Below are 27,912 nucleotides of genomic sequence, written 5' to 3'. Positions count from 1 at the left end.
CATTAGTGTAATATGGAATTACTTTGTTCCTCAGTTCTTGTTAAATCATGATTTGGATGGATTTAATCAGTTACCATACTTTACGGACTAAAAGATGCTACAGACTGTAAGATGCACCTTTATTTTTCAGCATTTTTAAAATAACTTTTCACCATTTTTATTGTAGGTTGCAAAGCCAGACCAAAAAAAAAAAATTGTTTATAAAATCGAACTGATCTTTATAAAATCCTTGAAAATAGTCATCTGAACCTCCTCCTCTTCCACTTCCTCCCCTTCCTCCCCTTCATCTTCCTCCTCCTCCTCCTCCTCCTCCTCCTTCTTCTTCTTCTTCTTGTTGTCATCATTGTCCCCTTTGTATATAAGATGGTCTTTCCTGCCATCAAGAGTGTTACTAATACCACTCTTCTTGAAAAATTTAGCAATAATATCTTCTCACTCTAGACCATGACTGTTTTATCCACTGAAACACTTGTTTGATTGTAGGTCATTTTAAAGCTCCATTCGGCATGAATTCATGTTGAGTTTCATCCATCATGTGTTTGTTTCATTCCTCTCTCAAATACACTTTGATTGGTTTATTTATTAAGACATGAAGATGTTGCAATTGTGAAGCAAGTTGTCCTGGAATAGCAGAAAGCTCTGTCTCAAACTAGTGCTAAACTGATCTAGCTCAATAGGAGAAATCTTCTTCAATAAAGCACCTTTCCTTTTCTCCCACACTCTGTTAATCCATAATTTCATACCAGCCTCATCCATCCAAGCCTTGTCATATATGTGAACATCACCATCTGATGGTATTTCAGAAGATTTTGGCATTGTTTTGCATTTGAAAATGATCATTGGATTAAATTTAGTACCATCAACGCAACATAAAAGGACAACAGTGCATTTTTTAATGCCCACTTGTTTTTATAATTACTGTTTGACATTTCTTGACAATAGTTTTGTTATTCAGTACATCCAGTGTCAGAGGAGTTTCATTCATATTCACTATTAAGCTTAGTTCCGCAGTGGTTTTCTTTTGATGTTGAATAGTAAAGTGATCGAAAGATAATATTTTCTCTTCATATTCTTGTGCCATTTTCTGAGATATTTTGGTTTTGGTTCTCATGCTAAGTCGACGATGCTTCATAAACCTACAGCACCAATCAGCTCCAACCTTAAAGTCTGATACATTTGACTGTAGTGCTAGCTCGTGAGCATGTATTTGAATCATTTTTGTATTTATGCCAATGCTGTTTTGACGGCGTCCTTGAATGCAGTTCAATACATCTTCCTCTAGTTTTGGTCATTTTACATTCAGTTCTCTATTTACACATTTAGTCATCATTTTTTTTCAATTCATTACTAGCCCGTCAATCAAAAATGGTTTTTATCTGTTGGTGGAGAGTTGAAATGTCGCTCAGCAGCTCTGTTTCCTTGTTCTTCTGTATATGCTATTGTTTTCAGTTTGTAGTCCGCATCATATAATGCCTTTTTTTTTTTTTCTATTACAAAAATATTGTACTGTCACTGATAACACAAATCACTTTCAATTAAAGTTGACTGGCAGTGTAGACTGCAATGATGCATCATAGGCTAGACAATGTTATGGGTTTGTGATGGCAGGTTGTGAGGGAGACAGTGTTAACAAGCTTGTGAATCTCCGTAACTAATGTTCATCACATCGGTGCACTGCTGCTGCTGGTTTATTTCAGTGTTGTCAGATATAGAGAGGTTTTGTGCGGTGCCAAGTATATGGCCATTTTTAAGACTGGCGGGAATTTTAAATTGCACTGGACATTTTTGTATTAATTTAAAGTAAAAGATGCACCTGAGTTTTGAAGGCGATTTTTCAAATGAAAAAAGTGCGTATAATAGTCCATAAAATACGGTAACCTTTTTGTTCCTGTAGGTGTTAATTTGTCATTTTATCCTGCGAGGTTGTGGTAATTTCAGTGTATCAGTTTGGATAACCAAGTGCAACTGTGATTGAAATCGGTTATTTATTTTGGAATAAATATGCACTCTTTTGAGAATAGCTTTTCAGTTGCCAAAAATTTTGAGTTAGTTCAAATATTAAGGATCCAATAGTGCCAGACGTAGGAACATTTGCCTCCTCTGAGATATTAAACTACTACACAAATATCCCCTGGGAAGGCACTCTCTTAATAATACTAAAGAATTTAATCAAATACAGAAAGCTAAGCAGTACAGAAATTTATAAGCTCATGATGTGGCTTGATTTACCCCCTTGCATAACTATTTTTCATACAGGGACAAATTTTATACGCAAAGCAATGGTCTAGCAGTAGGTAGCAGCCTTGGAGGCAGGCTTTCTTGCTGACATATTTACATGTAACCTGTAACAAGAAAGCTTCTTTTCTCACCCACAAATTACTGACAAAATTATGTGTTATAAAAGATATGTGCATGGCATAATCTTGTTCAATGGTCCAAAAAATAACTAAATATCCTAGCAGATTAAATGAATAAAATGGACCCAAATATCAGATTCACAGTTGAACATCAGACTGCCGAAGGAATTAATTTCCTTGATTAGGCTATTTACAGTTACTATAACAAGCATATCTTCCAAATAATGACAATATAATGAAAAGGATAGATTGCTACCCACCATATAGTGGAGATGCCAGAGTAGCAGACTGGCACAACGAAAAGACGGCTAAATAAGTAAGCTTTTGGCCAAAAGACCTTCTTCTGGAACACACACACACACACACACACACACACACACACACACACACACACACACTTGTTTTGAACCACAACAATTACCTGGCAGATTCATCTGTCTACAAACCCTGCCACAGTGACTCCATTCCAGAAGTCCAGCAGGATCTCCAGTGTCTCCTCAAATTGTTATGCCTATCCCAAAACCTCCCCCCCCCCCCTCTCTCTCTCTCTCTCTCTCTCTCTCTCTCTCTCTCCACCCCTACCACTCCCCACTCCCCTACCTTCTAAAGCCAACCACCCAGGGTGCCCAATTGTGGCCATTTACCATGTACCCACTGAGAGAATCTCTGTTCTCATAGATCAACACCTTCAGTCTATTACCTGCAGCCTACCCTGCTGTATGAAGAATACCAGCAATTTCCTCCACTGACACTCCACAGTTCCTGTCCCTTTACCACATGGCGCCCTGCCCATCACTGTTAATACCACCTCCCTTTACACTAACATCCCTAATTTCCATGGCCTTGCCACTATTGAACACTACCTTTTGAAGTGCCTGGTGATGGCCTTGCCACTATTGAACACTACCTTTTGCAACGTCCGGTGGATTCCAAACCTACAACCTCCTTCCTGGTCATCATGATTAACTATGAAATGATAATTAAATCAAGACCCCAAGCTGTCGACAGGTGTTGATATACATCAATGTGGGCAGTTGAAAATGTGGGCCCCGACCAGGACTCAACCCCGGGATCTCCCACTTGCATGGCAGGTGCTCTAGCCATTTGAGCCACCGAGAGCACAGAGGATAGTGCGACTGCATGGATTTATCCCTTGCATGCTTCCCATGAAACCCACATTCCCAACTTAATGTCTACACACTACATTCGTAGTGCCCCTGCCGATTACACTCATTAATCGCAGCAGATAATCTTACAGAGTCCCATAAGGGCAATGCGTGTGCACACAGCGCAGGAGAAAGAACAGATACCATCTTCATATAGTTAAGGCTAACTGGCCATTGATCTTCTTCTTGATGCCTTCTAAATATATAGAAAACACATTACCACTGATATTGCCATTAACAATACCTCAAACCACCCAAACCAATATAAAACCACTTTCTTCAGGTCACCTGTAAACCATGTGTTTTGCGTTCCCATCAGTGAAGCAGATGCCTTTAAGTAAATGAATGTGATTAAACCTGTAGTCCAAAATAATGGACATAACACCACCATAATAAACACCTTAGTTGAAAAAATCCACCACCAACATGACAAGCTAAGAAAGAAATGACAAAATTTACCAATCTTCCATTCCTGGCAGTGTGTCATTTTAACTTGCAAATCTTTGCAGACCACATCCTTCCATACTGACGAACTACAAAATAAAATTGTTCATAATAATAAATCTGCTGGATTGTCATACAAACTCTTGCTCCTGTTCTTGCTTCTATATAGGGCAAATAGCAAGAAGTTTTGCAACCCACCACAAATAACATATGGATGCCCTCCAACTCAAAAAGTTAAATAAGCCCAGCTCACTTATTACTCGTCATGCTGTGCTACAAATGGCTGAAAAAGTGCTGCAGATAGATCTCTTTGAACAATTAGAGATTTTTATTCATAAGCTAAAATCACCTCAAAAAGTCCTTAACAAAGAAACTAAATCAATAGAGAACTTTTTCTTCAAGAATTTCCTAGACATTCTGGCACCAAAACACCAATAATAATAATAATAATAATAATAATAATACGATAGATTCATCCTTCTGCATAAATTATATCCTCCATTCATGTAGCAATTACGGCATTTTGTAACTCAGTTAGTCTTCAATCACATAGCACATATTTAACTCTGTTTATCTTTTGTATAAATTTTAATTCATATTACAAGATTCACTCAAATACATTGTGTGTACTTACAAATTTATACTGTAATACAGTGCATCTCAGGCCAAAGATTATGATGTAGTAAAGTGCGATATGTCATATTCATATTCTTTGTGATAACATCAAGTGTTTACCTTTAGTGCTGCTAAGTGCTGCGTATGTTTTTGTGTCTTACCTGGTAATGTACATTATGGGAGTGGATTTACTGTGAATATCATGATGCAGTGTGCTGTAGGTAACGAAAATGGAACAACCTTCCTGTTCTGTAAACATTTCGCCATCAATAACTAAGTTTCTGTAATTTTTGCCACCATCACCACCACAGTATCTAGCTACACTTGATTCATGATGTAATGGCTCTGTGACATATCCACCTGATGATGAACCTGCAGGAGGTCAAAAAATGTTAATGGTAAAATAAATCGTATCAAAAAATCAAAAAAGTGACCAATTGCATATTTATTTCCAAATAATTTGCCAATATCAATATGTCAGTGTCTTCCATTTGCATGTCTGGAAGGGCTACTAAACTGCCCATTTCGCATACACAAGAACTCCCCGAAGCATTCTCAGCAAAGAACTTGCTGATATGACTTTTCCAGTGGCTCCTATGAGGTAAGGCTTGTACTTCCTGGGGTCGCAAATATCAGTTCCATAGCCCTTGGTTAATTTAGCTGATTTTTGAAGTTGTCACTGTCTGTAGTGAACATTTAACCATTTAAAAATCATTGTATGAGTTGTCTTGCTTCCAGTCCAAAAATTGCCCAACATTGAAGTTAATCTGACGAATGGTGCCTGGATGCCATTTGAGCAAATTGGCATTTCCTCTTGTACCAGTGACAGCAGTATTGCTTTCAGAGAGGCAGTTAATAGCTCTGTACAGGTGTTTCCCATGTTTCTTGTGGATTGCTTGCTATTTCTTGGGTTATTTCTTATTAACTAATTTTCCCCCAATTTGTGGAGACCAGTGTATTAGATATGAAATATTAGTACTGTATTGGACATGAAATTGTTTAACTGAGAAAAATGTGATCAGGTGTAGAAAAAACTTGCACCGTTCCCATTTTTTAAATACTCTGGTTTTAATTATTCATATAATCTGCATTTTATCATTGTACCATTGCACACGAAATTAATATTACAAATTTACAGAGATTTTTCTCTTGTTTCTATGCTCATCTCTTGAAATATTACCAGGTCAAACTTTCTTTATCTGAAATGCAAGATGAGCCGTCAGAAGAGACTATAATGCATCAGAATGTGATGGAGATACTGGACATGGGGTTGCTGCTTGGAGCACCACTTGCAGCACCTGCCCCTGATCTATCTGATCTTGCCCGTATTCTCTCTGAAAATATTTCAAAAGGTAATAACTTAATACCTCATTGTGAAAATCTTGGTTTTGTTAGATATCTATTACTGTACTTGTCAGACGCCAAAAGTAATATTATTTAGGTATTTACACAAAATTTCTATTGCTGGTGTTATACTAGTTTTATTTATAACTTTTATATCTTAGTGCCGAATCTCTTTGCCTTTACAAATGTCTGCGTGTGTCTGTGTATGTGTGGTTGGATATGGGTGTGTGTGCGAGTGTATACCTGTCCTTTTTTCTCCCTAAGGTAAGTCTTTCCGCTCCCGGGATTGGAATGACTCCTTACCCTCTCCCTTAAAACCCACATCCTTTCGTCTTTCCCTCTCCTTCCCTCTTTCCTGATGAAGCAACCGTTGGTTGCGAAAGCTTGAATTTTGTGTGTATGATTGTGTTTGTTTGTGTGTCTATCGACCTGCCAGCGCTTTCGTATGGTAAGTCACATCATCATTCCACATGGGAAAAATATATTAAAAACAAAGATTCCATGACTTACCAAACGGGAAAGCGCTGGTAGATAGACACAATAAAAACACACACACACACACACACACACACACACACACACACACCACACACCACACACCACACACACACACCACACACCACACACACACACACACACACACACACACACACACACACACCACACACAAAATTTCAAGCTTTCGCAACCAACGGTTGCTTCATCAGGAAAGAGGGAAGCAGAGGGAAAGACGAAAGGATGTGGGTTTTAAGGGAGAGGGTAAGGAGTCATTCCAATCCCGGGAGCGGAAAAGGATAGGGGGGAGAAAAGGATAGGTACACACTCGCGCGCGCGCACACACACACACACACACACACACACACACACACACACACACACACACACACAAGCAGACATATTTAAAGGCAAAGAGCTTGGGCAGAGATGTCAGTCGAGGCGGAAGTGCAGAGGCAAAGATGTTGTTGAATGACAGGTGAGGTATGAGTGGCGGCAACTTGAAATTAGCGGAGATTGAGGCCTGGTGGATAACTGGAAGAGAGGATATATTGAAGGGAAAGTTCACTGTTGCTTGTTGGTGGGTTTGATGTCTAGTTAAGAGCACAGTGCAATGGCAGAAAAGATTATCAGAGGGATGGTCAATAAGAAAGGAAGTAATGTGCAGACTTCATAAAGAATAGTTGAGTAGCTTGTAAAATTGATAATGCTTTCTATATTCATAATTCCTGGAGGTGGTTCAAATTGCAGTGATTATGAAAAAAGTTCAGAAGAGTTGCAACAGAAGTATGTCCTGTGGGTTTGAGATAAGGTTTTGATTGTATAATTTCGTGAAATGAATGAGAGAATTGTAAATCAGCTTTTTCTCTCCTGTTTTAAACTTATTCAGGAAAAAGAATGTACAAAAAATGCAAAGGAGACTGAACAAGCACTGGACAATGACAAAATACTCAGGAAAGAAAAGGTAGCAGAAAATAAATTCTAATGTTATGATCAGAAGTGGAAGTAAAGATGCCTTCATTTGGGCATTTAGAGAAAGGTCTCAGCATTATAAAAGGGAATTAATGTTTGTATTTATCAGAAGAGTCATGAACCGAGAGTACCAGAATCACCAATCTGTGCTGTAACTATAACAATTTCTGTAACATCACTGCTTTCACTGAAGTGCAGAATTTAAATCAAGATTACGGCTATACAAGAATTATTTACAGGAAACTAGTTCAGTTTGACTCTTTAGAGATAGTGAAAAGTGAGCAAACTAATTTCAGTAGTCATAAGTTCCCTGGATTTCTTCAGGTACGAAGCTGACAGTGTACAGAGTTGCATGGAAATTTGCCATCAATAATTTGCATTGTATTTGTTAATTATAGGCTCCAATCACATTACACATCAGTTATCATTGATCCATCTTTTCCACATTCTGCTATTCTAACATATAACCATTTATTTTGTGTAAAAGTAATAAAATAAGTCAGTGTGTATATCTCAGGTTTCTGAAATTTACAGTTAGTGTTGATTTTCTCTCTCTCTTATTATTTTTTTTATTTTAGTTATTCAGTTTTGTAACATGTACTGGAAGTTTCTGGTAACTGTGCACAGGTGGTAACTTTTGTTTCAGATGTAGATATGAAACCTCTAGCAGTATCAGAAATCAAAAGGCAGAGATTGTTAGCCTCAGATATCAGTGGCGTTCATGGTACACCAGTACCTACAGTGGAATGTCCATCACTTGAAAGTTTCTACGCCATGTATTTTAAACCACTTGTACCAGTTAAGATTACAGGTAAGTAATGGGTGAAATGCGTAGACTGGTGAAGACCAGAATTGGAGCCCTCGTGTGTGTGTGTGTGTGTGTGTGTGTGTGTGTGTGTGTGTGTGTGTGTGGAGGGGAGGGGTATCAATGCGCCTCCCACTGCCGCAAACCAAGGGGTATGTGCTCATCATGGCTAGGGTACAGGGCTCTGTGCAATGGTTTACTGCCAGGTAACAATTGCTGTGGCTGCATGATGCCATTGAGGAGAGTCCCCATTTGAAATGGGTGGTATCGTGATGGAAGACTCGTGCATAAAGTGAATTAATAAACTTTAGTCTGCTGGTGGCTGCTAGGCCCCAGCAGTCTCTTCATATTGGAAATATTCTTATAATGAAGGAGGATAAGACTCCACGATGTTTCCCTCCCTGGCTACGCTGTGGGAAGAGGGACAAGCCAGACTTGGACTAATGAGGATACTTTTACTGCAATGAAACCATTTTTTGTCAAGAACATTGAAGACAAATTTGGGGAAGCTGAACTTGTGGGGAAAAATGCAAAATGGGTCATCATTAATTAAAACTTCCTCTGCTGCCCAATCTACATCCCTTCAGATATGTTGTTGTCTAGGTAACATTTCCGTGATCATTGTCACACATAAAACTTTGAACGTGGTACAAGGAATCATCTTCCACAGAGATCTTATGCTCCAAATAGACGAGGAGTTAGAGACTCACCTCCAACCGTGAGGTGTACGTTTTATCAGACATGTACAAAAAGGACCCAAGGATAATCGTATGGATACATGCACATTTATCTTAGCTTTGATGGGAATGCCATCGTAGAGAAAGATAAGGTCATGATGTACAGGTGTGATGTGAAACTGTATGTCCCATTGCGTGTGTCAGATGTTCATGCTTTGGGCATATGTCATCCTGCTGCATGGCAAACCCAGAACGTGGCAACTGTGGACGACCATTTCACGAAGGTAGTCCCTTTAAACATGCGCCTTTGTGTGTCATCTGCATGTAACATCATCCTCTAAGTTCTCTAGTTCACCCAGTTTTCAAGAAAGAAGATCCAAGAATGCAAATATGTTTGTTGTATAATGATGCACGTAAGAAATATGAACTCCTGCATTGTGTGTGTATGACCATTAATTATGGTAACGTATGACCATCGCCCCTATCTCAACCTTCCACAAAACCAGTTCTCACACCATCCTTCTGTCCTGTGATTCCTGCAGTCTCTTCCTTGGGAACCACTTTCCATAGCTGGCTGGAGAAGCATTTTCCTTCACCAGTGTCTACTGGTACAGGGATGTCTCTTGGAATCCCTTGCCCTGACAACCTCCATACATGAGTCCTAACACCAAACGGTGGCTAATGGACCCACAACCAGTGGGTCCCAGGGCTGTCCACTCTTCATATGTTCTAGTGCTCTATGCAAATAGACTTTTAAATGCCACCTTGCTCCCCAAAGATTATGAAGGAAAGGACGAAGAAGCAGAAGAAAAGAAGAAGAATCACGACAAAGCTCCTCTGATTCCCCTGGAGGTGTCAGATCTCCCCGTGCAGATTTTACATGTCTGCACATTTAAAGCAAGTTGCCAATTTCTGCACTACTTTGAAATCTTAAGATCTGACAATATTTATGCAGCTTCTTTCAGATAGTACTTCATTATAGATAACTGCATCATTTGCAAAAAATGTGATTTTACTACTGATATTGTCTGCAAGGTAGTTGATATACAACATTAGCAGCACACTTCCCTGGGGCGCACACTAAGTTACTTCTACATCTGACTAAGACTCTCCATCCAACGTAACATGCTGCATTCACTCTACCAATAAGTCCTCAGTCCAGCCACAAATTTCATTTGATACCTGATATGAATCTGCTTTTGACAAAAAGAATCAGTGTGATACTGAATTGAACACTTTTCAGAAATCAAGAAATACTGTGAATCTAATGCTTTTTGGAACTCAAGAAATTCTGCATCTACCTGACCGCCTTGATCCAAAGCTTTCAGTAAGTCGTGTGAGAAAAGTGTAAGTCGGGTTTCGCATGGTTGATGTTTTTGGAATCCATGCTGGTTGGCATTGAGGAGGTCTTTCTGTTTGAGATGCCTCGTTATGTTCAAACTCAGAATATGTTAAGTCCTACAACAAGCTGATGTCAAGAACAGTGGGTAGTAGTTTTGTGGATCACTTCTACTATTCTTCTTGTAGACAGGTGCGACATGTGCTTTTTTTTTTTTTTTTTCAAAGAACTGGGCAAAATTTTTCGTTTGAGGGATCGATGATAGTTTATAGTTAGAAGAGTGGTTAAACTCAGCAGCAAATTCAGCATAGAATATGACAAGGATTCCATTGGGTCCTGGAGCTTTGTTCAATTTCAGGTGTTTCTCAACATCACTGACATGAATACTTATTTCATTCATCTTTTCAGTGGTACAAGGATTAAACTAGGGCAATTTGAAATCAGAGATAAGCATTTCAGATTTTGCTCTGCTACCCTCAATTTCAGTTCCTGTCTCATTCGCTAGGGACTGGATGCTAACTTTGGTGCCACCAACAGCCTTTACATACGACCAGAATTTCTTTGGGTTCTGTGAAATATCATGTGTAATATTCTGCTAAAGTAGTCATTAAAGGCATCATACATTGCTCTCTTGACAGTCAAAAATGTTTCATTTAACTACTAGTATAAATGTCCAAAAAAATTATGAAAATCTGAGATGTCAAGATCAAGACCATTGGTTGATTTCATAAAGGACTGACCTTACTACTGAAACCTACCTTTACTAAAAAAGTGTATAGCAAAGCCATCTTTCACTAAAAAAAAATGTATGGCATAGCCTGTTCATCAAGTACACGAGTTTTTGACTGGTTCAAACATTTCCAAGATGGCAGAGATGATGATGAAAATGTCTCGGTATAAAAAAAGGATGAAAATATTGAAAAAGTACATAATCTGATTCGATCTGTCAGTCAGTTGATTATCTGATCAATTGCTGAAAATGTACTAATTGACAAACAGTGCACGGCAAATTTTACACAACTGAACTAACATGAGAAACGTGTGTGCAAAACTGGCGCTGAAAATCGTCACGATCAAATAAAAGAATCTTATGAAAAGATTTGTACTGACACTTTGAATACCACTGAAAATGACCCTGATTTCTTGGAAAGAGTGATGATGTGACAAATTTTGGTTTTCCACTTATGACCTAGTAACTAAGCACCAATCCAAGCATTGGATGGGCCCAACTTCATTATAAGACAAAAATGCTCAAATGAACAAATTCGAACACTGATAATGATCCAGAATGAAATTTTCACTCTGCAGTGGAGTGTCTGCTGATATGAAACTTCCTGGCAGTTTAAAACTGTGCACAAGACCAAGACTAACTCGGAACCTTTGCCACCACTGCAGAGTGAAAATTTCATTCTAGAAACATCACTCAGGCTGTGGCAAAGTCAGGTCTCTGCAATATCCTTTCTTCCAGGAGTGCTAGTTCTGCAAGTTTTGCAGGAGAGCTTCTGTGAAGTTTGGAAGGTAGGAGACGAGGTACTGGTGGAAGTGAAGCTTGGGTAGCTCCGATGGTAGAGCACTTGCCCATGAAAGGCAAATGTCCCAAGTTTGAGTCTCAGTCTGGCACACAGTTTAAATCTGCCATGAAGTTTCAAGTAATAATGACTGTGGGGGGGGGGGGGGGGGGGGAATATTCACAGAATTGTCTCTTCACTGGGCTCCTATTAATCAACACTACCCCTTTATATTCTTTAAGGTCAAATCTACATTAAAAGAAGCAAGATTTCAATCCGTTGAAGTTGTGAAAGAAAAAGTGGCAGGTGTCGTGAAGCAGCTCACAGAGGAATACTTCCAGCACTGTTACCATCAATGGAGAATTTGCATGGAGCATTGTGGGGATAGATCAAGGGGAGTATGTTGAGGATGAGAGTAACTAAATGAATTTTTAATCTAAAGTTTTAAAACAGAAATCCCATTATTCTATAGCCAAACATCGTAGTCACTGGTTGGACATATGTGACTTATCAGTTCAGTCCCCATATCCTGCACTTATTTCTGATTTATAGTTCTTCATTTCTGGGAGATACTGGGTCTTACTATTCATGAAATATTTAAATTTGCAGAAACAGTTCGTGTAGGTACAACTAAGAAGAGAACTCTTCACTGACGTGGGTTGTTCAGCTTTGTATGTATTTCATGTGTGTTGAATGAAGAGGCTTTTAACATGAAGTGTTAGTTTGTGGCTGTAGGACTTCTGAACAAAAGACAAAAATTTTACAATAAAAAATGTTATTTCTTGACGATTCTACTCTCATAACTTGTACCTTTTTCTGGAGTATATGGAAATATAGCTCATTCCTCGTAAATGCAACCACTCTGTTCTCAATCTCCACTAGTCCCTGTACCTCATCTTTCTGAACACTATCTCCTGGGCGTGCCCCATTTAATCCTCTGTCATCAAATCATGTATACTTTCCCCCTTTTCTACTGTAACTGACTTGTACCTTCCTTCGTTATGATTTAATTTTACTCCATATTCTACACCTTCCCAATGTACTAAGGTGATAAAACCTAATGTTAATACAGACCTGCTTTTGCCTGGCATAGTGCACCAACTCAGTGAGCATGGACTCAACAAGCCGTTGGAAGTACCCTTCAAAAATACTGAGCCGCACTACCTCTATAGCTGCCCATAATTGTAAAAGTGTTGGCAGTGCAGGATTTCGTGCAGGAACCGACCTCTCAATTATTTCCCATAAATGTTCAATGGGATTCATGTTGGGCACACTGGGTGGCCAAATCATTCACTTGAATTGTCCAGAATGTTCTATAAACCAATCATGATCAACTGTGGTCTGGTGATACAGCGCACTATCACCAATAAAACTTCCATAGTTTGGGAACATGAAGTCGATGAATGGCTGCAAATGGTCTCCAAGTAGCTGTACGTAACCATTTCCAGTCAGTGATCAGTTCAGTTGGACCAGAAGACCCAGTTCATTCCATGTAAACACAGCCCACGCCATTGTGGAGCCACTACCAGCTTGCACAGTGCCTTGTTGACAACTTTGGTCCCTGGCTTTGTGAGGTCTGCGCCACACTTGAATCCTACTATCAGCTCTTACCAACTGGAATCGGGACTCATCAGACAAGGCCATGGTTTTCCAGGCGTTTAGGGTCAAAACAGTACGGTCACGAGTAGAGGAGGGCCGCTGCAGGCCATGGCACTTGTGTCGATCTCCTGTTGGCATAGCCTGTTAACACCAAATTATGTCACACTGTCCTGATGGATACATTTGTCGTACGTCCCACATTGATTTCTGCAGTTATTTGCAGAGCTGTTTGTTAGCAATGACAACTCTACACAAATGGCACTGCTCTGTCATTAAGGCTATTGGGCCCATGTGTTGTCCATACTGACAGGTAATGCCTAATATTTGGTATTCTTGGCACTCTTGACACTGTGGATCTCTGAATATTTAATTCCCTAACGATTTCTGAAGTGGATTGCCCCATGCATCTAGCTCCAACTACTATTCTGCATTCGAAGTCTGTTAGTTCCTGTTGTGTAGCCATAATCATGTGGGAAACTTTTTCACATGAATCACCTGAGTACAAAGGACAGCTCTTCCTATGCACTGGCCTTTTTTACCTTGTGTACGCAATACCACCATCAACTGTATATGTGCGATCGCTATCCTTGACCTGTTACCCAAGTGTATTGCCTCATCAAGGCCCTCTCACCCTGTGCAGATGTCAGTCAACCACTCCCTAAACACCCCTCACCTACCAGTTCTATACTGTACACTAACATAATATAACCTAAAAGTTCCCCTGCTGTCCAACTCCTCCCTCTACACTAAACATTTTTCATGTTGTCACCAGTAAAGCTGCAGCAGGTCTTGCTGTAAATAACAATTGTTGTAAGTTTCAAGGGTGGTGCAGAGGGCTGATAGCTGCTACATTGTGGTTAGTGGGTGGGATCTCTTCTTTGTATAGCAAGTACCAGAGGTATTCCATGTGCTCCTGGAAAAACTGGCATTTGTCTAAGTGGTGCTTCAGTACTGTATCATCTAATGTAGTAAATAGTGAAGGAGATCCCAAAAGGAAAGTGCTTGTATTTGTACAAGCTGAAGGGGGTGTTGATAACTAAGATGTTTTTCAGCTCCTCATCCAGTAGTATTTGCAAATGTGGGTTGGCTAGGTGGATTGTAGAGAAATACTCTCCTCTGACAAGCTTTGTGATGTGGCCTTCTGGATGTGGTACAGGGCAAGTTTCTACTCGTGCCTAGGCATTGACTTCTGATTTAAAATTACCACTTAGTCAGAAGGAGCCATTGTGTTTCTTGACTACTACCAGGAGTCTGGTTCAAGTGCTTGTTTTAATTGGTTCAGTCACCCAGCCTCATAGAGTCACTAGAGTTCCTGCTTAATGGCTGCCAATAAGGAGACTAGAATGACCCGTGTTCAACTGAAACGAGGTACCACGTCTACTCGCAAGCAGTTGGGAGACAGGAAATCTGTGGCACACCCCAGGCCAGTTTTGAATAAACACACAAATATGGCACAGAGATGACCTGAACTTTGTCAGTGATGGAGAATCCAGACAACAAGGCATCCAAACTGAAAATGTCTGTGATCTTTTAGGCTGCAGCAATAGAGAATTAACCCAAAGGCGAATTGAACTGTTACCATAAGGGTGAAGGTGGGGCTAATTCTGGGGAGTGTTGACAAGCATATGTTAAGAGGTTTTCAAAGGAAACTGTAACTCCTTGTGGAAACAGGTTCTTTGTCCATAATTGTGAGGTTATAAATTACTTGTTAATGAACTTATTGCTTGGGGAATTTATTTACTACAAATGACCATCCCTGCAGGCATTAGAATGGTACATTACATGGTACAGAATTCCAAAAGAATTCCAAAATTCGATGTGATCGAAAAAGAATTCGATGACAAAAGTCTCAAATGTAGTCGAAATAAAGGGAAAAAAATTTTCCCGAATCTAAGCCGCACCTGGAATTTGAGACTCGAAATTCAAGGGGGGAGAAAAGTTTTAGGCCGCATCTCCAAATCGAAACAAAGTTGGTCTATTGTAATATGACACATTTTAGGTCGAATGAATGACGATACAGCTACAATAGTTTGGTTCGAGTCGTAAGCTTAGCAGTTAAGCTTTACCAGGTAGCCATTGCTATGCGTCAGGCGCACCAACCGTATTTATACGGGTACCCTTCCTTTTTCACGTGCTTTGTCTGGTTTGAACTGATTGCTTATTTTTCTTTGATCTGATAAGCACTGTTTTCTTTGTTATAGGTGTTTACGTCACTCTAAGCTGAAAATGCATTACTGTAGTGTGTCATGCATTGTTTGTCGCATTCTGATAGTGCGTGTTTATGAACCAAATAATAGACTGCGTATGATAAAACATGTTCTGAATGAGAGTTATGCGAAAATGTTTCTCCGTTTGAAAATCTTTGTGGCCGCTTCTTTAGTACATCAAATTCTGCACAGAAATTAGTCATCTTAGATTTAAAAATCTAGTCAATTGCCGTGCTTCATTTCTGACTGTATCACTATTAGGAATAAGAATAATACGAATATAAACATGACATGATATGTATATTCTTCCGCGTCTGCTGTTGTCTCACTCTAGTTTTGTAGTTTATTAGGCAGACAGGATTTAAATGAGATAGCAGCAAACACGAAACAATACATGGCAAAATGTTTATATTTTTATTATTCTTATAGTGAAGAGAATACTGCATGTGAAAATTCCTATTAGCAACCATACCTTCTCACAGGTAGGAAAAAATTCAGAATGTAGAATTGGCCATATTGACAAACATCCCAAACAGTCTTGCCAGTCAGATTTTCATAGTACATTGAAATGCTGCTACATTCGGAGATAAACAATACGGAATTTGTATTTACTTCGTTGGATAATGTACGAAAATGCAGTGGTCGAAACTCGGGGCGAAGAAAAAAGCTCGTCTTCCACCTTTTTTAAAGTTATTTAATGACGCAGAGGTTTTGGTGCCAGTATTTATCTTTGTGCATAAAAAGCATGCCTATGTAGCGCTACATATATTCAACGACAGAAGTTAGTTGTGGCGGCACCCACCAACATTTTTCAGAACTTCCGCTTGCTTTGCACTCGAATCTAAGCCGCACGCGGTTTTTTGGATTACAAAAACTGGAAAAAAAGTGCGGCTTAGATTCGAGTAAATACGGTATTGAGGCATCTAATCAACTTGAAGACCAGGCCCAGTCCCTACCGTGGAATGAAACACAAAAAAGTAAGTTAATCAGTTGTGTACCCATGCTTTGAGGTAATGAGTGAATTTAAAGCAACGTGGTTTCCTACATTTGAGATCTCAAGAAAGTGGTTTGAAGTATTATTTGCTGTCTGTTGAGCCATTTGTAGACACTTTTCTGTAAGATACAACACAGTCTCCTACAGCTAATCTTAATAGGGAGGTGAATGTGATCTTAAAGGATGGTTTTGTAATCAAATCAGAATGAACAGGACTTCTATGGAAGAGATCAACAATTCAAATGCCCCATTTGGCCAGCCAGTTTTATGTTTTCCTTGATTTCCTGAAATTGATTAAGGAAAATGGCAGCATGGTTTCTTTGAAAGGGCATGGCTGATTTCCTTCCTTACCTGAGCTTGTGCTCTATCATTAATTAACTTGTAACTGAAAGCACCTTAAACCCCTATCTTTCCTCCTTCATTCTTTGTAAGCAAATCACTCAAGATTGCCTTCGACATGGACAAAACCATAATGCCACCACTAGTGGCTGGTGTTCTTCCAGAATTGTTGAGCTGTAACATGTCATTTGATTACCATGTACATCAGTGGCATGTGGAGCTCAACAGTTTCTATGATGATAATTCGCAGTGCTTCCATTATTGCATTTATGCTACACTTTTAGCCCAAAAGAGGACAAATACATCACAAACTTGACCATTTCAGAAAAACTGCATGCCCGCAGCCCAAAGGGTGCCCTACAACTTGGGTAAATTACTTCATTTGCCTATAGAGGCAATGAATGAAATGTCTACATATAGATTGTCAACAGTGTATATCATGTAAAGCGCACCACTAGTTAGACGCCATAGGCGTCATATCAAGGAGCTAGTTTTAGTAATATAAATTTTAGTAATGCAAGTTTAATTTATATTGCCATGTCTTCCATTGTTAATTTATATGGCTCACAAACACTGAATAATGACTACAAAAGTAATTAGTGTCCTACAATACGTGTCATTTTTTTTAGGTTGCATGTCCCATTGGCCAGCTATGGAGCGATGGACTGACTTCACTTATCTTCAAGCTAAAGCTGGTGCCCGCACTGTTCCTGTGGAATTAGGTCCTCACTACTTGCATCCTGACTGGAGTCAAAAGCTGATGACAGTTGGCACATTTATTAAGGACTATGTAAGAAATCCAGAATCAGGAAAAGATGTGGGTTATCTTGCTCAGCATCCTCTTTTTGATCAGGTAACAGAGTATTGCCAAAAATATTTAAGGCAGAATGATAAATAAAATATTAATTCTGACTGACAAAGATAATTGTACTTAGTAGAATAAAAATGGTTGGTCTCTCTTGATGTGTGGAGATTTAAAGCATTCAGAGTTGAAGTTAGACAGGATATAGCGCTCTGTGAAGAGAAGATATACTTCACAGAAACAATAAACTGCATGATATCAGAGTTTGGGTTATTTCCTAACACAAGAAAAAATGAAGGAACAATGAACAAGGGCAAATGAGTGATTCAAATTGGAAAAATGATGCTCAGTTATGCTTTGTAACAATGTTGTTGTTGTTGTGGTCTTCAGTCCTGAGACTGGTTTGATTCAGCTCTCCATGCTACCCTGTCCTGTGCCAGCTTCATCATCTCCCAGTACCTACTGCAACCTACATCCTTCTGAATCTGCTTAGTGTATTCATCTCTTGGTCTCCCTCTAAGATTTTTACCCTCCACACTGCCCTCCAATGCTAAATTAGCGATCCCTTGATGCCTCAGAACATGTCCTACAATAGCGATACAATAAGTAGTCCTACAGTAGTGATACAATAAGTAGTCCCTTCATGCCTTTCAGAATTTCTCATTGCTCAGAGAAAGCTTCTGTACCAGTAATGAGAAACATAAAACTGATCTGCTGTGGAGTATGTACCTTTCTCTTATTAATGAAAAATAAACAACTGTCTTTACCTCAGAAACAAAAATCTTAGGATGCTGATTTAAGTACCAACTTATCATGAATAATATGGTATGCTTTTGCTGGAGATATTATGTTTCCATGAACAATGTGGTGTGTTTCTCATGAAGATTGTCATATGTGGTTGTAACTTTTGTGGTCTTCAGTCCACACTAGTTTACTATAGCTGTCCATCATAATACATCCTTTGCAAGCCTTTTCATACCTGTGTAACTAGTGCAACCTCCATCCCGTTGAAACTGTTTATTGCTCTACAGTTGTTACACATCACACTTCCTTCCATTACCAAACTGACCTTTCCGTGAAACCTCAGAATCTGTCGTAACAGTCAGGCCCTTCTTTCATCTTTTGTAAAGTTGTGCCATGTGGTTATGGTCACGATAATAATCCTCTTCACTTTTTTTGCCAATTCAGGGTTTCTTCTAATCCTGTTGAAATTTATAATCTTGTTTATTGGTATGTGAGTATGTTACATAGTGCCTCACAAGGCAGTGCCTTGGTAATCTTGGCTATATATGGATCTATAGCCTCCAAGTATTTGGTAAAAGAAAACCTTGTCTGTTGTATGCTGTACTGTATATCATTATACAATCTATTTGTCTTAGTAACCAACTATGAGGAAGCACTAAGAATCCAGTAAACAACTTTTTTGAAAAGATATTCAAAGCATTAGATCAAAGTTGCAAACTTTGCAGGTATTTTCTATGATCTTACAAAGGCCTTTGACTTGATAAATGCTGCTTTTTTTTCCTACAAATTAGGTAATTTTGAGATTAATAATATTGCTCTGCAATGGCTTAAATCATACCTGCAGAACAGTAGAGAAAGAGTAAATGTCCCCTCACACCAGGATTTATTAATCCATATAGGGTAAAGTATCTCACAAGGTATGCCTCAATACTCTATTTCGCGGCCAATCCTGTTTATATTCATACACAAATTAGTTACCTGTACATATAAATTCTCCATTAGTTCATTTAGCAGATGAGATACGTGCATGACTATATTAGATTATCTTAATATTTGTTTCATAGATCATGAATACAATAATTTGTGATGATGTGGAACTTGTCAGGAAGTGATCCAGAAACAATTTCTGGTTCCTTCAATATTCTGGGAAACTAGTAATGGTTAAATGGACTATATCAAACAGTGGAAACCCCAAGTTACAATATCAACAATATAAGGAAAAGATAGTGCCACTCACCATAAAGATGACACATTACGTTGCAGATAGGCACAATGGAAAGACTGCTACTGTGTAATCCCTCCGACATACATCACATCTCTGAAATTGAGTCCCTTGCTCTCCTGCACCTGGAGGTGCATTCCAGACATCATCTCTCTATGTTATCCAACCTGTTGACATCCAGCTGCTGCCTTGGGGTATCACTATCCAACTCCTATCGTCCTTGTTAACTGCTCATAGCACCCAGTCCCTGCCTCGGTCTCCTTTTCAACTTGCTACATCCCCCAAATCCAGACCCGAAACATTCCTGTAACACTTCTTTCAACCTTTCCATCAAAACCCTCAGCCCCACAGGAGTTTGTCTTGTCCAAAGACTTCACCTTTAACCCCACACCCAAATTTAACAATGTTGGACAGGTGAAAGACCTATTCTCCTTCTCCTGGTGTCTGCAATGAAACACTTCTTTGCCACCAGTCCCTCCAGCCAAAGCCAATCTAATCCCAACGTTGAACCTTGCCTCTCCCAGTTCATACCACTATCCAACTGTTATCCTGCCCCCCCCCCCCTTCCGCCCTCCTCCTCCTCCCACCTAACCATCCTCTGGTCACCTTCCAGAAATTCCTTACCTCCAACTTGATCTTACCAACCTTCCCCAGGACACCAACCTTTCAGCAGAAGAAAGGACAGCCATGCACAACCTCAAAAACCAAATCCTGCAGACAAGGGTTCCACCACTGTTATCAATCACATTGACTACCTGCCAATTGACTCCTCCACCTATAAACTGTGCTGGAGTGGTCCCATCCCAGAAGTCGATCATAACCTCCAGTCCTTGCTTTAAGCCTTGTGCCCTCCCCTGGATCCATTTCCCTCCTCACCCCTATGACAACCCACACACCCACCTTCTACATGCTCCTCAAAATCCACAAACTGAACAATCCTGGACATCCCATTGTAGCTGGTTATTGTGCTCCCACTGAAAGAATTTTGGCCCTAATTGAGCAGCATCTCCAACCAACTGCCCATAATCCAGCATACCACGAGAAAGATACCAACTATTTTCTTCACTGACTTTACAAAATTCCCATCCCTACTTAACAGCCCCCTGTAGGTCTGAGGGTTAGAATAGGATCAAGGTATACCTGGCTGTCATAAGAGGTGCCTAAAAGGAGTCTCACACGTTTTGGCCTTTGTGATGATGGTCCCCTGTCGGATCTGGTGTGATGGCGCCTTTCCATCGCAATGGTGGAGAGCACCATCATTCCGGTGCTCAAACTCGGTAAAAACCCACTTGATGTGGATAGCTGTCAGCCCATCAGCCTCTCCAACATTCTTTGTAAGCTGCTGGAACGTATGGTGTGTCGGCAGTTGGGTTGGGTCCTGGAGTCATGTGGCCTACTGGCTCCGTGTCAGGGAGGCTTCCACCAGGGTCGTTCTACCACTGATAATCTTGCCCATAGTCTGCCATCCGAACAGCCTTTTTTCCAGACACAGACACCTGGTTGCCATCTTTTTTGATTTACGAAAAGTGTATGACACCACCTGGCTACATCATATCCTTTCCACATTATACGAGTGGGGTCTCCGAGGCCCACTCCAGATTTTTATCCAGAATTTCCTGTCACTTCATGCTTCCCATATCCAGGTTGATGCCTCCCATAGTTCCCCCCCATATCTGGAGAATGGGGACCCGCAGGGCTCTGTATTGAGTCTCTCTCTGTTTTCAGTGACCATTAATGGTCTAGCAGCTGCTGTAGGGCTGTCCGTCTCACCTTCTCTGTATGCAGACTACTTCTGCACTTCATACTGCTCCACCAGTACTGGTGTTGCTGAGCGGCACCTACAGGGAGCCATCCACAAGGTGCAGTCATGGGCTCTAGCCCACGGTATCCAGTGTTTTCAGATGCAAAGTCGTGTGTTATGCACTTCTGTTGGTGTCGTAGCATTAATCTAGAACCAGAACTTTACCTTAATCATGATCCACTCACTGTAGTGGAGACATATTGATTCTTAGGACCGGTTTTCGATTCCCGATTGACTTGGCTTCCTCACCTTCCTCAGTGTAAGTAGAAGTGCTGGCAGCACCTCAATGACCTCCACCGCCTGAGCAACACCAACTGGGGTGCAGATAGCTCTATGCTGCTGCAGCTTTACAGAGCCCTTGTTCAATCCCGCCTTGACTATGGGAGTCTGGTTTATGGTTCGGCAGTGCCCTCAGCTTTGCGTTCACTCTACCCAGTGCAGCACTGTGGCGTTCACCTAGCGACAGGAGCTTTTAGGACGAGTCCGGTGACCAGCATCCTTGTGCAGGTTGGAGTGTGTCCATTGCAAGTGAGTCGTGCACAACTACTGGCCTGTTATGTAGCACAAGTTCATAGTTCTCCTGCCATCCAAGCATCCAAATCACCGTCTCCTTTTCCCACCCAAGGCGGTTCATCTCCTGCATCGACTGCCCAGGTCAGGGCTTCCAATTGCAGTTCGTATCCAATCCCTTCTTTCTCAACTGGAATCCTTGCCTTTACCACCTATACTTGAGGTCCATTCACATACATCTCCATGGTGTACACATAGGCCACTGCCACTTCCTCTCAATCTTGACAAGTACCGACGCCACGAAGTGCTTTACACTGATGGCTCAATGGCTGCTGGTCATGTCGGCTTCGCGTATGTCCATGGAGGAGATATTGTACAGCATTCCTTGTCCAATGGCTGCAGTGTTTTCACTGCAGAACTGGTGGTTATCTCTCGTGCCCTTGAGCACATCTGTTCATGCCCTGGGGAGGCTTTTCTTCTGTGTACAGACTCCTTGAGCAGACTACAAGCTCTCAACCAGTACTACCCTCGTCATCCTTTGATAACGACCATCCAGGAATCCATCTATGCCCTGGAACGGTCCTGTCGTTCGGTGGTGTTTGTCTGGACCCCAGATCATGTCGTAATGCCAGGCAACAAACTTGCCGACATGCTGGTCAAACATGCTACACGGAAACCGCTTACGGAGATCAGCTTCTGTGCAACTGACCTGCGTTCAGTACTACACCGCAAGGTTTTATGGCTTTGGGAAAGGAAATGGCATAACCTCAGCATGCACAACAAACTGCGTGCCATTAAGGAAACTACGAATGTGTGGCAGTCCTCCATGTGAGCCTCTCACGGGGACGCTGTGGTTCTATGCCAGCTCTGCATTGGCCTCCTGCACCGTGATGACCCACCTCAGTGTCGGTGGGACGCCCGGCTGACAGTGGCTCATATCATGATGAGCTGTCCTTCCATGGCTGCCCTTCAACGGACTCTACATTTCCGGACTTGTTGCCATTAATTTTAGCTGACAATGCCTCATCAGCCAATTTAGTTTTAAGTTTTATATGCGACAGTGGGTTTTATCATTCTATATAAGTTTTGGCACATGACGGTTGTCCCTTTGTGTTCTCCATTCTAATGCTTTTTAGGGTGGATGTTTTAATGTGTCCCAGAGTGGCTGGCTTTTCCTTTTTGTTCTTATGGTCGGCCAGCCACGGTCATCTGTGCACTTGTTTTTACCCCTTCTACCTGTTTCTTTTTTCTCTCTGTGGTTTTCTTTTCCTGTTTTGTCCATAGTAGTGTTGGTTATCCTTCCGTTGTTCTTCTGGTTCTTCCTTTCTCCTGTTATTGTACTGGACGTCTCCTTTATTTTCTGCTTTCCCTTGTTTAATTATTTTACTGGGAACAAGGGATCGATGACCTCGCAGTTTGTCCCCGCCCCCCTCTTAAACCCAACCTACCTACCTACTCAACACAGTTGATCAGTTGATGCAACCTCCCTATACTCCAACATCCATCATGCCCATGGTCATACCACTATTGAACATAAAGTTTCCCAGTGTCCTTCAGAACCCATACCCACTACCTCATTCCTCATACACCTTATGAACTCTATCCCAACTCACAGCTAGGTCTCCTTTGAAAGGAAGGTATACAAACAAATCTGTGGCACAGCCATGGACACCTGGGTGACACACTCCTATGCCAACCTGTTTATAGGCTGTCTGACAGACTTTCCTAGCCTCCCAAAATACCAAACCCGTAGTCCTTCAGGTTCGTTGATGATATCTTAATGATCTGGACTCAGGGCCAAGACACCCTGTCTTCATCCCTTCACAACCTCGACACCTTGTCTCTCATCCACTTCACCTGGTCCTTCTCAACCCAGCTTGCCACCTTCCTAGACATTGACCTACTCCTCTCTGCTGGCTCCATCCACACCTTTGTCAATATTAAACCCACCAACAGTACCTGCATTTTGACAGTTCTCATCCGTTGCACATCAAAAAATCCCTCACTTACAGCCTGGCCAGCCAGGGATGGCACATCTGCAGTGACAAGAACTCCTTTGCCCAGTATGCTGCGGTCTTCACGGATGGGGCTATCCTGCAGACCTGGTCTGCAAACAGATCTTCTGTGCCATTTCTCCTCACACCCCGAATCCTCCTTCCCCCTCCCCCCCTTCCCCCTGAGAACCAGCAACAAAGGAATGATCCTTTTGTCACCAGTACACTAATACTACCCCTGACTGGAACAACTGAACCACATCCTTCATCAGGGCTTTATCCGTCATTGCACTGAAATGAGGGACATCCTTTCCATCTCTCCTAAAGTGTATTCTGTCACCCATCGAACCTCCACAACATCCTTGTCCATCCCTATGCCACTCCCAATCCCAACCCCTTGCCACAAGGATCATATCCTTGTGGAAGATCCACGTGTGAGACCTGCCCAATATGCCCACCCAACCCTTCCTATTCCACTCCTGTCACAGGCTTATACTAACCCATCAAAGGGTGGGCCACCTGTGAAAGTAGCCATGCCATACAGCAGCTTAGCTGCAATCATTGCATAGCTTTTTATATTGGTATGACTACCACCACGATGAAAAGCCGCTGCCAATCTGTGGCCAAGAGCAAAATAGACCACCTTGTGGCACAACATGGAGCTGAAGATAAAATGCTTGATTTCAGTGGCTGTTTCACTACCCAAGCCGTGTGGATCCTCCCCTCCACCACCAGCTTTTCCGAACTGCATAGATGCGAGTTACCCTTACAGCACATTCTCTGCTTCCGAAATTATCCTGTCCTCGACTTACGGTAATGTACTGTCCCCAAACCCACTACCCAACAGTTGCCACACCATTTGTCCTGTCACCTCCCACCTATTCTTGTTTCCCCCCTTTGCCAATCCTTGCACACCCCTTCCCCACTCCTTCTTTTCTGCATCCCATCCCCCCCCCCCCCCAAAAAAAAAAAACCTCCCTGCCCTACAGCCTATGACGCTGCACCTGTTGGCAGTCTAGTTCCTATGTGCTCCGCCTGACATTGCTCTTGTCCCCCCACCAGTACCCTGCTCCCCCTTCCCCTCCGGATTACTATTTCCATTCTATGCGACAGTTGCATTCCAGTCTGAGCTGCTGGAGATAGCGATCATATGTGTGGGAGGTGTGCTTTTTGTGTGTGTGTGTTTCCCTTTCCCTTTTCTGGTGAAGGCTTTGGCCGAAAGCCAATGGAAGTGTCTTTTCATTTTTCCTGTTTGCAGTGTAACATATCACATGTACCAATATATTTTTTCCTTATTTTATTAAATGGATTAAAACTGAACATCACAAAAACCTATATGGTACAGTTGAAAAACAAACATTAAAAATCCAAGTGATTAAAGTAGGATGATAACAATCAACTAATGTAAAAAGTTGATGAGTTAGCTTTATTGGATTACATTTGGATGACAATTTAAGTCAAGTGGCACGAGCCACCTTACTAGCAAATTAATCAGTTCTGCAATTGACCGTGGAGATATTAGCAGATTACAAAACACAAAAAAAAGCACATCGTAATTATTTTGAATCCGACATAAGGTATGGTATTCTTTTTCCGGTGAAATTTAAATAGTGTATCTTTTATGCTGAAACTGCAAGCTCCGTATGTTCTCAACAGCCAAAAGAATCTTCAATAACATATTCAAGCCTTCAACAGCTGACATTGCTGCCATCATCAGCAGGAGACAGCTGTTGAAAGCTGGAGTATTTTATTCGAAACGACCTGGGTTGAAACCTTAAACATTTTATTTAGGCATGCCACCTCGAAAGACTGAGAGACACAAAAGATACTGGTGGCCCATTATTTCGAAAACAGCTGTTCCAGACTGTCCCCTCCCTACAACTCTTGGAAATTAATATCGTTTTCAGAGCAGACTAACACTATTTGGGAAAAATCATTCTGGCCACACTTACAACATAAAGACTAAGATAATTTTGAGTTTCCTTTACACCAATTGAAATTACATGCTTAGACTCCACAGTACATGTGGATGAAAAAAATATAATAAATTAGTATGCAAAAATGTTCTTATTGTGAAGCTGGATGTTCTATAAAGAAGTCTGTAGGACATTCTGTGGGATACTATTCAGGAGAAGAATTTGTGCAGGATGAACTGATAGTATGTACAAGCTGTACCGTAGAGATTTATTAACTACTTTTCATAACAGAACTAGATTAGCATTAGCCTACGGTTGGCATTTTATCACAATTTTTCTGCATTCTTGCTGTACCTGAATCAAACTGTTCAGAATATATGATATCAGAGTAATAAATTACAGTTTTTCTGCAAAGAAATGAACAGGATTATCAGTTGCATTGGTGAACTTAAGAAGTTTGAACACACTGATTGGAAAGAAAAGTGACATTGCTGCTCATTCTGTTATTTTGTTGCTTGATAATGCAGTGATACTCATTGTTTTTTATGAGAATAATTTTTTATTGTTATATAAGTAAAGCTTCAGACACAGTTTCATTGATCATTATCTTTTACAGATCCCAGAGCTTAAAGATGACATTAGAATACCAGATTACTGCTGCCTTAGTTCTGAGGACAAAAATGAAGAACAGAGTGAAGATCCAGACATCAATGCTTGGTTTGGGCCTCAGGGTACTGTTACACCATTGCATTATGACCCAAAACATAACTTATTAGCACAGGTACAGCCAAATTATGTCTCATAACTCATTTAATATTTTGTGGGTGCTGGGAAATGGTAATATGTAAATGTGTATGCAACTTGTAATTAGCAAAATGAAAGCAAACTTTTTCTTAGCATATTTATTAATGGACGAAGTTTCCTCATTCTATCATTAGCATCTATTTTTGTGTTGTCACACGAGTGAATGAATCTCATAATTGTTTCAAACCTGTCCCTTCTCATCATGTTGTGGACCATTTCATTTGTCATGTCCAATCCAGAATCCCAGTTATATCTTCTGCTAGGTAAAGGATTATAGCCAGAAAGAATTAGAATTCCTAGAAAACCTTTTCTCTCTTCATGTGTTATTTTTGGATATGAGCAGTTCTTGAACAAAGCGTACTTCGTCGATTCAGTGAGAAGAAATTCAATTACTTCGTCGTTCCAAAATAATTCGAAGCACTGAACTGGAGACAAGTGTTTGTATTTACTATAATCACTCTCAGGAAATACAGAACTAAAACTAAGCAGATTTTTTTTTCGTCTCTCCAGTCTCTGATTACAGTTTTTAAGATCTGTGACTTTTCCTGTTCATCTGGTTTATCATCAGGAGAGAAATTTATCTCAGGTTCACTACCTAACCTGTTTTTACTAGCTAAAACCACTTCTGCACCAGCCTGGAGTTCCCTTGGTCCAAGATTATCGACGTTTCCTCCCCAATCTTCTTCCCCAGAATCTTCATCTGAATCCACATTAGCTTCAGGAGGTTCAATAAGTATATCTGTTGCATCTTCTTCCTCCCCTTCAAGAATAGCCAGGATCTCGTGGAGAGACAGACCTCTAAAGAGAACGAATCGTTATCTTCACTGTTTCGCCTAGTGTGACGTATATGCAACACAAAATTAAAACTGTATTTGGAGCCACAGAAATAAGAATTGCATTTTGTAGATAACCATTAACATAAATTTCAGTACTTTTAACATTATAATCAACCATAATTTAAACAAATTGTATTATAATTTGCGATGAAAAATGATACTTACTTCTTATTCAAAGACATAATCTCACTCAGAAAAGTTTTCCATACTTGAAGCACCAGTCACTGGCCACTTAATGCTTGCAACTGACTGAAACCTACCTAAACATGAACAACAAAGCCTCCTTATCTGAAAGCCATGCAACAATAGCCACTCCAAACGCATGCATTGTTGCGAATGAGAGAAAACAATGACAGGCTGTTCCATGACATATATGTTACGCTAGTCAGAAGTGGGTTAAACCAACTTTTTGAACTGTTAGA

At 40.7% G+C, this 27,912-nt stretch overlaps 1 protein-coding gene across 1 annotated transcript in view; it reads left to right on the top strand.

Annotated features, from left to right (window-relative positions):
• LOC126237073 (bifunctional peptidase and arginyl-hydroxylase JMJD5) overlaps window positions 1-27,912 on the top strand; it is a 107,719-nt gene that overhangs the window by 69,556 nt on the left and 10,251 nt on the right. Inside the window, exons 3-6 of the mRNA XM_049946868.1 lie at window positions 5,766-5,934; window positions 8,040-8,204; window positions 17,491-17,714; window positions 26,467-26,631. Of these exons, the coding sequence (XP_049802825.1) occupies window positions 5,766-5,934; window positions 8,040-8,204; window positions 17,491-17,714; window positions 26,467-26,631 (723 nt within the window). The remainder of the gene's footprint in view (window positions 1-5,765; window positions 5,935-8,039; window positions 8,205-17,490; window positions 17,715-26,466; window positions 26,632-27,912) is intronic.

This window comes from Schistocerca nitens, chromosome 2 (assembly GCF_023898315.1).
Source record: "Schistocerca nitens isolate TAMUIC-IGC-003100 chromosome 2, iqSchNite1.1, whole genome shotgun sequence".
NCBI lineage: Eukaryota > Metazoa > Arthropoda > Insecta > Orthoptera > Acrididae > Schistocerca > Schistocerca nitens.
Note: the sequence above shows the minus strand (reverse complement) of the source record. Positions and strands in the feature narration are given on the sequence as shown.